Source organism: Oryzias melastigma, linkage group LG22, assembly GCF_002922805.2.
Source record: "Oryzias melastigma strain HK-1 linkage group LG22, ASM292280v2, whole genome shotgun sequence".
NCBI classification, from domain to species: domain Eukaryota; kingdom Metazoa; phylum Chordata; class Actinopteri; order Beloniformes; family Adrianichthyidae; genus Oryzias; species Oryzias melastigma.
Genome location: NC_050533.1, coordinates 1,033,450 through 1,044,123, shown reverse-complemented (window position 1 = coordinate 1,044,123; position 10,674 = coordinate 1,033,450). Strand labels below are relative to the sequence as shown.

The window sequence follows — 10,674 nt, the reverse complement described above, 5'->3', positions numbered from 1 at the left end:
CTCCGAGGAACTTGAATGCAACATGATTTATACATCTGCGCAGATCTGGGTTGCCAGATAAGTTAAACACTTTCTTTTCCATTCTTCCACGATTTGATTTTTTTATATCGATTGTTTCCTGAATAACGTTTATATTTTATTAGGATCATATATTAGAGTTTCTTTTCTAACATTATATTTTCAAATATATATAATTTCAATCGAGGATAGAATTACTATACTGGTTCATTATCTGGCAACCTCGCCGCTGCTCAAAACAGCAACGGGGTTTCCTAGTTCCTGCTCCAGCACTTCAGTCGCCATTTTCTCTCAGCCAGAGGTTGACCTACTTTCAGTCGCTGCTTAAAAACAACTTAAAAGCAAGACGCACCCACAACGGAGCAATCATTGGTAAGCAAATATAAAAAATATAAGACGTAGATGTAGAAATCACCGCGTTTTATTGGAAGTTATGTGAAGTTTTAATGCTAAAAAGCTTCTGCTAACCAACGACCTCGAGGAAACACGTTGACGCAGAAAAACTACAAAAATATAGATTTGGAAAGAGAACTCTAATAAAGTTTACTTATGTCGACAGAAATGGTTCCTTACATCGGTTAGTTTTAGTCACCTTTTTTAACCGTATTGATTGTAGTTGGTAGGATTGCGTCACAGATTTAAAGAGGTTTTCACTGGCAGGTCTGAAGGACGGCACGCGACCACTAGGCCCCAAAAAACGGGTTCATGTAGAGCGCGTGCCCACGGTTTCCACGTAAAAATACACGTTTAAAAAGTAATAACACATTAGAAACGTTTTCAGTTTTAATACATTGCTTGAACTTTGTGCGTTTAAATACTTTATTTGAAGTCAAAGTTTGATTTACGTTTCGTGTTTTGTCGTTTTTTCAATGTTAAAAGACACTAATTAAAATGACGATTTGAGGCTCTTGGCGTGTTTCTAATCTCATGATATTAAAACATTAAGCTTAAGATTGTGTTTCAAATCGTCGTAAATCTGAATCAAAAATGGCGTTTGAACAGGCCTGTAGCAGTGACGTAGGAGCTACAGTGGGGGAGGGGATGCCCCCTCCCCCACTTGCAGACAGATGAATCCAATACATGTCTATGTTTTCCTCGTCTGAGCTGGAATCTGGACCAAAACTGTAAGATTGGAGGTGCTATATTTGTTGTGAGGGGCTGTAAGATGGCGGTACAGCGTGTAAACAGATGGTTGATGAGAAATTTGGAACGGGTTTACCCTGCACACCACTCTGTAGAAACTATGTCCTAGAAAACTGCCTTTCTAGAAACACAGTAATCATTATTTAAAAACTACTGGGAACGCTTTGAAAATGGATCAGTTGATCAGAAAGGATTTTTCATGACTTCTAAAGAGATGTAAATGTAAACGAGTGCCTCCTTTAGGCTTTAACCTCCATCCTCCCAACAGATACCATGAGTGGAAGCCGTGTCTTCATCGGGCGCCTGAGCCCTCAGGCCCGAGAGAGAGACGTGGAGAAGTTCTTTAAGGGTTACGGAAGAATCCGTGAGATCAACCTGAAGAACGGATTCGGCTTTGTGGTTCGTATGGAAGCTGCTGCACAGATTTCTTACTTTCTTCTTCAGATCTTCTAAAAATGACTATCACTCCTCGCAGGAATTTGATGATCACAGAGACGCAGACGATGCAGTTTATGAACTAAATGGCAAAGAGCTGTTGAGTGAAAGGTAATCCTCGGTTCCCTCTTTCAATCATTTTCCAAAGATAAGATAAAGCTTTATTGATCCTCGGGAACACAGTGCAACAAGTCAGAAACCTCAAAGGGACATCATGCTATTTACTAACAGTTCATTCTGGTATTTACCTGCTTTTTGTCAGAGTTACTATTGAACACGCCCGCTCCAGGAGAGGAAGAGGGGGCGGACCCCCAGGTATGGGACGTTTCGGGGGATATCGACAGTCCCGTAACACTGGATCCAGGTACATCAGGTTCAAACAGCTCTGTGAGACTAAAAAATACAATTGTTTGTGTCAGAACAGCAACTATTACAGGGTAGAAAGCATTTTAGCAAGAGAAGTCTAGAATCAACAAAACAGAAAGGCTTTGATTTTTTTCTTTTTGAGAAAAATAAACATTAGGTTAGTACATGTTATTTTTTAATCTAAAAAGAGGACTCTGGTTTCAGTTCAGCCTCCTGCTGTTCTTAAAGACCCACTCTGATGAAAATGGAGGACGTAGCTGAAGAAAATGAAGCTCAGAACGAGCTTTTGAGTATTTCTTTGTTCAATTTGTGAATAAGGAGCAGGCGATAAAACGATGTTGGAAAAGATATTTATGACGTGTAATTAGATGGGAATTGTACGCATACTTCTACTGCTCTGCAGAAACTATCCCTAAAAAATGACTGTTTTTTGTGCTAAAAATGGCTAAATCATTGTGAAAAGACCACTAGGAACACTTTAAAATAGACCAGAAGTTTGGAGTAATACTTTAAATTCTCAGATATGGTTTTAAAATACTATTTGTTCATATTCCGCTCTGTGATTTACAGGTACGGCCCACCTGTGCGGACAGAACACAGACTCATTGTTGAGAATCTGTCCTCTCGGATCAGCTGGCAGGTAAGAGAAACAACATATTTAACCAAATTCAGATTTTTATATGAGAATAATTATCTAGCATAAAGTTAAAATTGTTAAATTAAGTAATAATAATAATGATACAGTCTGCAGTGTTTGGTGAAGGTCATTCTAACCAAAACTGTTAAAATGTTTTTGTAACAGCTGCTGTATCAGCTGCCTTTATGTCTGAGGTAAACACCCCTCTGTGGGTGTCACAAGTGTGTAGCGCCCTCTGCTGGCTGTTGTACTCAATAGTTTTCATTTGGTGCCTCTCCTTACACGCAGTTGCTGCTGGTCTAAAGTCTTGGCTGGGCCCCCTAGCGGGTGAAAGTGGTCTAGCGCAGGATTCAGTAGCCTTAGGAAGTCTGGAGGTTCTGTGGGCTGGCGACTGCTGTAAACCCCCTCAAATCCACGGTCCCCTTCACTCCCATTTGGGTCTTTGTCTGTGGCTGATGGAGCTGGGGGGGCGGTGTTGAGTCGGGCACACTCTCCACCCCCTACTTTCTCTGGTGGTTCCTTACTTGAGGAGGCCGGATGCTGAGTGAAGGCCGAGGCGTTTCTCGAGGGCTATTCTCGAGGCTTTACACTGCATTGGTTCCCATTTGCTATTTGGACAAGTGGCTCTATGCTAATGTCTGCTGGGTTTGGAGCGGTAAGTAGCATAAAACTCATGTGATGGGGTTTTCAGGGTCGGGGGGTAAAGGGGTTACAAGTACAATGTTAACAGCTGATCTGATCTGAGTCTTTGATTAAGTACGGGTAACTGGAGGGAGGGTGGGAGGGGGGTTTGGTTTGTAAAGTATTAATTCGGTTTTCTCTGACACTGAAATCTGTTCTCATCTGGCACAAAAACAAAACAGTTTCTTATTGGCACAAAGACAAAAAAGACAAAATGTCTGAAAGCTTTAAGTGCAGAAGGCTGTGTTTACACGGCCTCGCTCACACGGGGGCTTATCAGACAGTCGAGGTCAGATCGGGGATGCCATGCTTTCTGTTTGTGCTGACTGCCTTCCTTCCAGGTGCGAGACGGCGCAGTGACACTCCGGGTTTCTGTCCGCTTCTAAACGCACTTTCTGCTCTCAAAACAGGACCTGAAAGACCTGATGAGAAAAGCAGGTGAAGTTACGTTTGTGGACGCGCACAGACCCACAAAAAACGAGGGGTGAGCGGCTGTCTTCAAAGCTTCAGGAGGTCTGCTGGTCACACCGCTGACGGTGGTTCTGGTTCGCAGGGTGGTTGAGTTCGCCTCCCGCAGTGACATGAAGAACGCCATCTCCAAGCTGGACGGAACCGAGCTGAATGGGCGCAAACTGAAGATCTTTGAGGACAGCAGGAGGTCGGTTCTTCACACTAACGGGACTAGGGCCGGGTATCGGTTAAAAACTGTTTCAGACCACGAATGGTTTCTTTAAAAAGTATTTCCTTAAGAGTCTAGAAAATTCATATAAAGACGTTCATTTAGTCAGAATGTATGTTTAGGTCGCCAAACGTTAGCATTAGTCGTCCTATGGAAAATCCCATTACAGTTAGCATCAAGCTAACAAACTTCAGCTTCATGTGCTAAATCCATGTATATTTTTATGGATCGATTATTGATCTGTAAAGCTTAAATCGATTAATGAGTTTTGCCGACCCAGCCCTACATGTGACCTTTGACCTTGGTGGCGTTGCCGCTAACCGCTGTCCTCCTCTCAGAAGCAGGAGCCGCTCCCGCAGCTACTCCCGCTCCAGGAGTCGCTCCCGAAGCCGCAGCCGCTCCAGGAGCCGCTCCCGGTCCCTCAGCCGCACCCCAGACAAGAAGACGTCAGGCGGGGGCAAGTCTGCAGCCAGGTCCCCCTCCAGGTCCAGATCCCGCTCCAGGTCCCGCTCGCGCTCCCCAGCCCAGAACAAACAGTCTCGCTCCCGATCCCGGTCCCAGTCCCGATCGCGCTCCCGCTCCGCTTCCGCGGACAGCAAACACTAAGATCCTGTCAGAGAGAGAGGCCTGGACGGGCTGATTATTTTTATGGGGGGGGGGGTCACCTTTTACACAACCTCCATTATAAAGAGCCCCCCCCAGTGGTGAAAATGTCTCAGCTTTGGTTTCTGCTTCCTGTGATTCAGTTTCTCTGCAGAGTAAATGTGATGATGCCAGCGTTTGGTTTGCCCCGCCCCCTTATCAGTGCTGCCCAATGGATCGTCTGCTGAGAAGCTGAGGATGTTTCTGCTTTCAGCTTCACTTTTTTCAGCTGCTAATTTATTTTTCAGCTTTGGTTTGTGAGAAAATGTCTTAGTTTTTTTTTCTTTTTTTGAGCAGATTCTTTTCATTTACATTATTCATCTCCAGCCTGTGGAATGCTGGGAAATATTCTGGTCTGTAAATGTTTATTAATTTGATACTAAGAAAGATTCACTTGGTTCTTTTTATTAGTTTTTCTAACTTCAGATGAGTGTTCAAGAGTAAATCTGTAGCTGTTAAGTCAATAAAGGTTTCATAAATGAAGCTGTTGATCCTGTGGTGATCCTGTGGTGATCCTGTGTTGATCCCGTGTTGATCCCGTGTTGATCCCGTGATGATCTCATGAGACACGAGGAATTAAAGTTCTACTATTGAAGATGAGACTAAAGTGCAGCTTTCACCATGTAGTCCTCAAAGTACCAGATAATCCAGTTTGTTAATCTGAAGAGGCTCAACCACAGGCTTTGGTGATGATGTCCACTAGGGGCACCAGAGGAGAACAAGTCAAAATTAGATTAAAGTTTCTAAAGGACTAAAATCATTTTAATCCCCTAGAGAGAAATTATCAGCATAAAAAAACTTAACATTCTAATTGTGTTTTGTTTATAAAAATACTTAGTCTCTAAAAACTCAAAACTACTCCTGAGGAGGCACGTGCACACGGGGTTTCCTTGGGGGCGGAGCCTGCTCCCTCATTAAAGACTGGGCGGATTGACGGAGTGAAAGAAGCTTTTTCATTGAAGTTTCTTCAGCATCGTGGCGCCTCGATTAAAGACCAATACAGCAGATTTATTTTCAAACTTCAACATGACGAGGTGAAGAATATCTTCTACATAGTTTTGATCTTATTGAAGACAAAATGATCACATTTGATATTACAGAACAAAAATATGTTTGGTTTTTGCCAAAGAGGTTATTTCTGTGAAGAAAGTAGAACATCAGAATGATTTATAATAATAGACGTGAACTAAAAGTAAACAACAGAAATCTGTAGAATGATTAGAATTAAAGTTAAATTTAATGAGAAACTTTCCGTATATTACAGTTTGAATGATGAAACAGAATAAATGACCCTGAAATGTTAAACAGTATTAATTCTCTCCTGTCTGGATATTTGGACTTGATTCCTTCATATAAACACTTGTGTCCATGATAAATATAAAATCCACAAATAACCAAACGTTTGATTCTCCGGAGTAAATCTCTGGAAATACAAAGAGACAGAACAAGTCCTTCAACTATGTGGTAGAGAGCATCTCCAGGAAACCAAATGATCCGATCAGATGATGTAATCCTCATCAAACAATCATCTCCTTCATCAATGTCTGCATGAAAACAGACAAACTGCAGCCTGAAGAATGAGCAGCAGCTCCAGAAAACTCCTCTAGCAGATCTGAAACTCCTTCTAGGAAAAGTTCAGGATCCAATCAAACCTGATTTGATTCCAATGTCTGAAGAACAAATGTGATCAGAACATCAGCTTCTTCTTAGAGCTTCCACACAAATCCTGGACATTTTCTACTCACTTTCTCTGTCGTGGAGGAACAGACTGACTGATGCTAGGCTAACGCTGGAGCTAACACACCTGTCATCAGGTCACACAGGTGTTCACATCACGGGAACATTTCCCGCCTTTACCTGTTCCAGGTGTTCGGACAGAGTCTTCCCGCCGCTGCAGCCGCCACAACAGAAGAGCTTCCCGCTTCTTTTCCTCACGAACCCGCCGCGTGTCCGTTTGTCTGATTGGTCAGACCGCCGTGCGTGTGCTGCATTCACTGAAGCTGGGAAAATACAACACTGCCATTCTCGTGAATGTTACAGGGCAGGTCTGAGTCAGAAAAACATTCGGGGCTGGAGGCGGGAACGCCCAGGCCACGTGACGTCACTGGATTCAGCCGCTCATTCACACGTGACCACAACGCCACAACGACTGGTCACGTGAAGGGGAGGGGCCGACAGAGACTGACGTCACCAGAGGGCTTCAGATGTTCAGAGGAATGACGTCATATTACATAAACTCCAGCAGCGCTACAGAAGAATGACATGAAATGACATCATCTCCAGAAACATCTCACAGAATGATGTCATATTACGTCATCTTCCAACGCCAGAAAACTCTTGATCTGAGCGAAAGATCTCATACGGAAACAACCGTTACGGTTAGACCAAAGACCCTCCAAAGACCCAAGAGAGATTTTCAAGCTGTTTCAGAAACTTTACCAGCAAACAAGCCATGCTGTGTTCTAGATCTATCAGCTCCACCACAGAACTCTGTGAGCCCAACAGCCAGACGCCGGACCGCTCCAGAGGTCTGAGCGGATTCAGCCGCTACGTAAGGGGAGTTTTTAGGAGTTTGTTCAAACCTGTAAACGAGAACAAGCTCCAAAAGGATTCCATCTCAGCAGACCAAGATGAAGCTCTGCAGCAAAAACATCAGATAAACGTCTTAGAGAAGGAAAATGAGGAAATGGTCCAGGAACTGAAGACGCTTCTGGACAAGTTTGTCTGTTTGTCAGACAACAAAGACACCTACATCTCTGCAGGAGACCACCTCAAAGCTGCCCAGGACCAAAACTCCGTCCTCCAGGAGAAGCTTCTGCAGCTCCAACTAAAGATCCAACAAGAGGAAGCTCCTCTGATGACGACTCCGGGCGTCTCCACTGAGGAATACAAAGATCAGATCCAGGCCTTAGAGCAGCAGAAGGAAGTTCTCCAGAAAGAAATGGAAGAGCTCAAGAAGAAACGCAGCCAAGAATCAGCAATGAGGATGGATCTGATCAACCTGGAGGCAGAAAAATGTGAACTGGAGATCCAACGCGAACACATCCAGGAGGTCATTCAGATCTACAGCCAACAGCAGGATTTCATCTTTCCTGATCGGATCCCTGAGAAGAAAAGTCAAATCCTTCTCCTCAGACAGGAAAGAGAAGTCCTTCTGGAGGAACAGAGGGAGATTGAAAAGTCCAAATCAGAAACTAAAGCGCTGCTCAAAGAATTCCATCAAGTGATCAGAGATGTTGAGGATTTGAAAAAGAAGAACTACGACCTGAAAAAGGAACTGGTGGAGGTTAACTTGGAACTCTTTGAACGACAGACGGCTGCTGTGAACAAGCCTCAGATTCCTGCTGGAAACCGCCGGAGTTTGATACCCGTGTTAGCCAAAAGATTAGGACCTACAAAGCAGGTTTCTCCAGACGCTGGAAAGACCCAACAGCCAACAACTGTTCTGAACGAGCCTCAGAGTCCCACTGGAAACCCACCAAGTCTGATACCTGTGATAGGAAAAGAATCCAGACCTACAAAGCAGGTTTCTCCAGGCGCTGGAACCACCAAACCACCAAAAGCTGAAGTGAACAAGCCTCAGAGTCCTGCTGGAAACCCCCCAAGTCTGAAACGCAGAGGTCCCATCATAAAAAAACCAGAACCAATAAAGGTTTCCAAGGAATCTAGAAAGATCCGAGAGCAGAAGAAACTCAAGGATCGTGAAAGAGGTTGGAGATAGACGCAGCAGAGACAGAACTTCTCTGTTCTCTCAGGGACTCTAGAAGTTCATCAGGAGTGTGTGTGTTGTGTGCTGGGATTAGATCCAGCACACTTTATCGGAATTGTTGTGTTTTTGTTTAGAATTGTAAAGCTGAGAAAATATGAGAAGTGTTTTTATACTTAGAGTTAGATTTGGATTAGATTTTTTAGTTTTATATGTAGGACATTTTACTTCCTTAAATGTATTTATTGACTACGGTTTATTTGAATTTCTGTGATTTTGTTTTTAAGTGTAAAGCGCTTCGATCTGAGAAACATGAGAAGTGCTTTTTATACTTAAAGTTAGATTTGAATTAGATTTTTTAGTTTTATTTGTAGGAGATTTTACTTTTTTATAATGTATTTATTTACTATTTACTGTATATCTACAGTTTTATTTGAATTTCTATGACTTTGTTTGTAATTGTAAAGCGCTTCAATCTGAGAAAAGTAGAAAAGCTTTTTATAAATGAAGTTTATTTTGATTTTGTGACACTTTTCTTTTTGTTATATTAGTTAGCTTGTATCAAAAAATATTTTCCTAATTTTGATTCAATTTCACTATTATGTAAAGATAAAAAGTGTCTGTTCTGCACAATCTGTTCATGTGACTCAGAAATTCTAATCCTAAAGCATGAAAATGTTTATTGTAGACTGTAGATGATAAAACGGGACGTTTTCAGAAATTGTGACGTGTAAAAGTAGTTTAGATCAGATGAGTTTGGAGTTCAGATTCAGTTGAAATCTCTGAACTTCTTGTGTAAAATGAATCACCAAAATGGGCTTAAAAAAGGGGCGGCGCTGGTTAGTTGGATTGATAGGTCCTGACTGACCCGTGTCTGCGTGGGTTTCCTCCGAGTGCTTCGGTTCCCCCCACCTGTTAGGAGAACCGTTCTTTGGTTCCTGATAGTTTCGGTTCAGGACGACTACCCAGAAAAACTCAATCTAAATCTGAGCCCAAATAAATCCGTCACACTAAATGATTCGTTCCAAATATAAAGAGGCCGAGCGGCCTGTGGGTTTCCTCCGAGTCCTTCGGTTTTCCCTCCCAATTGGGTCAAAAACATTTTTCCCCTCCCTAAATCGCCACCTTATCGTGGTGGAGGGGTTTGAGTGTCTGAATTTACCCCCAGGAGCGATTTAGTCACCATCAGATGAAGGTTGGGACTCCCAGTGGGTCCAAACCTTCAACTGATGGTGCAGCTCCTGGGGGGTCAGGCAGGACTAAGGGCGATTCAAAAACAGAAACCTCATGGTTCTAAGATGGTGCTGCCTCAGGCGCTAGCTAGTGGCAGCGACTCTCGTTTGACAAACTTTTCTAACTGTTCTAGTGTCTTCAAGCTTAAGTTAATCTACTGTCATTCTTGTTTTGTTTCTAGACTCTCTTTGTTCATCCAGCTAAGTATCCAACCAACAGGATTCAGAGGTTTGGATACTTTCTCTCCTTTTTGCGGTGCTGGGGCTACTCATGACCCACTGCAGCCACGCCCAGATGACCCTGGCACTGTTTACACTCATGATCAGCTGCTGGCTCTAAGACCAGCATCCTTCACGGTCGGAGAGAAGCCCCAACTGGAGGAGCTGAGGAGGAGGATGCAAGGCAGGAGATAAACACTGGAGGAAGAAGGCATCCATCATCCATCTCTCCATCCATCAATCCATCATCCATCCATCTATCCATCCATCCATCCATCCATACATTATCCATCCATCCAAAATCCATCCATCATCCGTCCATCATCCATCAATCAATCATCCATCCACCATCCATCCATCCATTATCAATCCACCTATCATTCATCCATTCATCATCTATCCATCATCTATCCATCATCCATCCATCCATCCATCTATCCATCCATCCATTCATCATCTATCATCATCCATCCATCATCCATCAATCAATCATCCATCCACCATCCATCCCTCCATTATCAATCCAACTATCATCCATCCATCCATCATCCATTCATTATCCATCCATCCATCCATCCCCCATCCATTCATCCATCCATTCATCCATCCATCCATCCATCCATTCATCATCTATCCATCATCCATCCGTTATCCATCCATCATCCATCCATCCATCCATGCATCATCCATCCATCATCCATTCATCAATTCATCCATCAATCCATCCATCCATCTTCCATCCATCCATCCCTCCATCCATCATCCATCCATCACCCATCCATCACCCATCCATCCATCCATCATCCATCCCTCCATCCATCCATCCATTCATCATCCATCCATTATCCATCCATCATCCATCCATCATTCATTCATCATCCATCCATCCATTCATCATCTATCCATCATCCATCCA

The 10,674-nt window shown here is 43.2% G+C and overlaps 1 protein-coding gene across 2 annotated transcripts; it reads left to right on the top strand.

Moving 5' to 3' along the window:
* The first annotated feature begins 235 nt into the window (after positions 1 to 235).
* srsf5a (serine and arginine rich splicing factor 5a) lies at positions 236 to 5,084 on the top strand. 2 transcript variants are annotated; one of them, XM_024275757.2, is made up of 8 exons: positions 236 to 390; positions 1,430 to 1,560; positions 1,637 to 1,707; positions 1,859 to 1,960; positions 2,533 to 2,602; positions 3,691 to 3,764; positions 3,834 to 3,938; positions 4,301 to 5,084. In XM_024275757.2, the coding sequence occupies exons 2-8, from the start codon at positions 1,435 to 1,437 to the stop codon at positions 4,563 to 4,565; spliced, it is 813 nt and encodes a 270-aa protein (XP_024131525.1). In that variant the 5' UTR covers positions 236 to 390; positions 1,430 to 1,434; the 3' UTR covers positions 4,566 to 5,084. The 2 variants fall into 2 exon arrangements, with proteins under 2 accessions (XP_024131525.1, XP_024131516.1); XM_024275748.2 differs by having other exon boundaries at positions 237 to 390; positions 4,298 to 5,084.
* Positions 5,085 to 10,674: the final 5,590 nt, after the last annotated feature.

Excerpts from the sequence above, each read along its gene's own strand:
- srsf5a (XM_024275748.2), top strand. The coding sequence starts at position 1,435 with ATGAGTGGAAGCCGTGTCTTCATCGGGCGCCTGAGCCCTCAGGCCCGA. Across the intron at positions 1,561-1,636 it reads AGAACGGATTCGGCTTTGTG|GAATTTGATGATCACAGAGA; the intron begins GTTCGTATGGAA and ends CACTCCTCGCAG. Across the intron at positions 1,961-2,532 it reads TCCCGTAACACTGGATCCAG|GTACGGCCCACCTGTGCGGA; the intron begins GTACATCAGGTT and ends TGTGATTTACAG.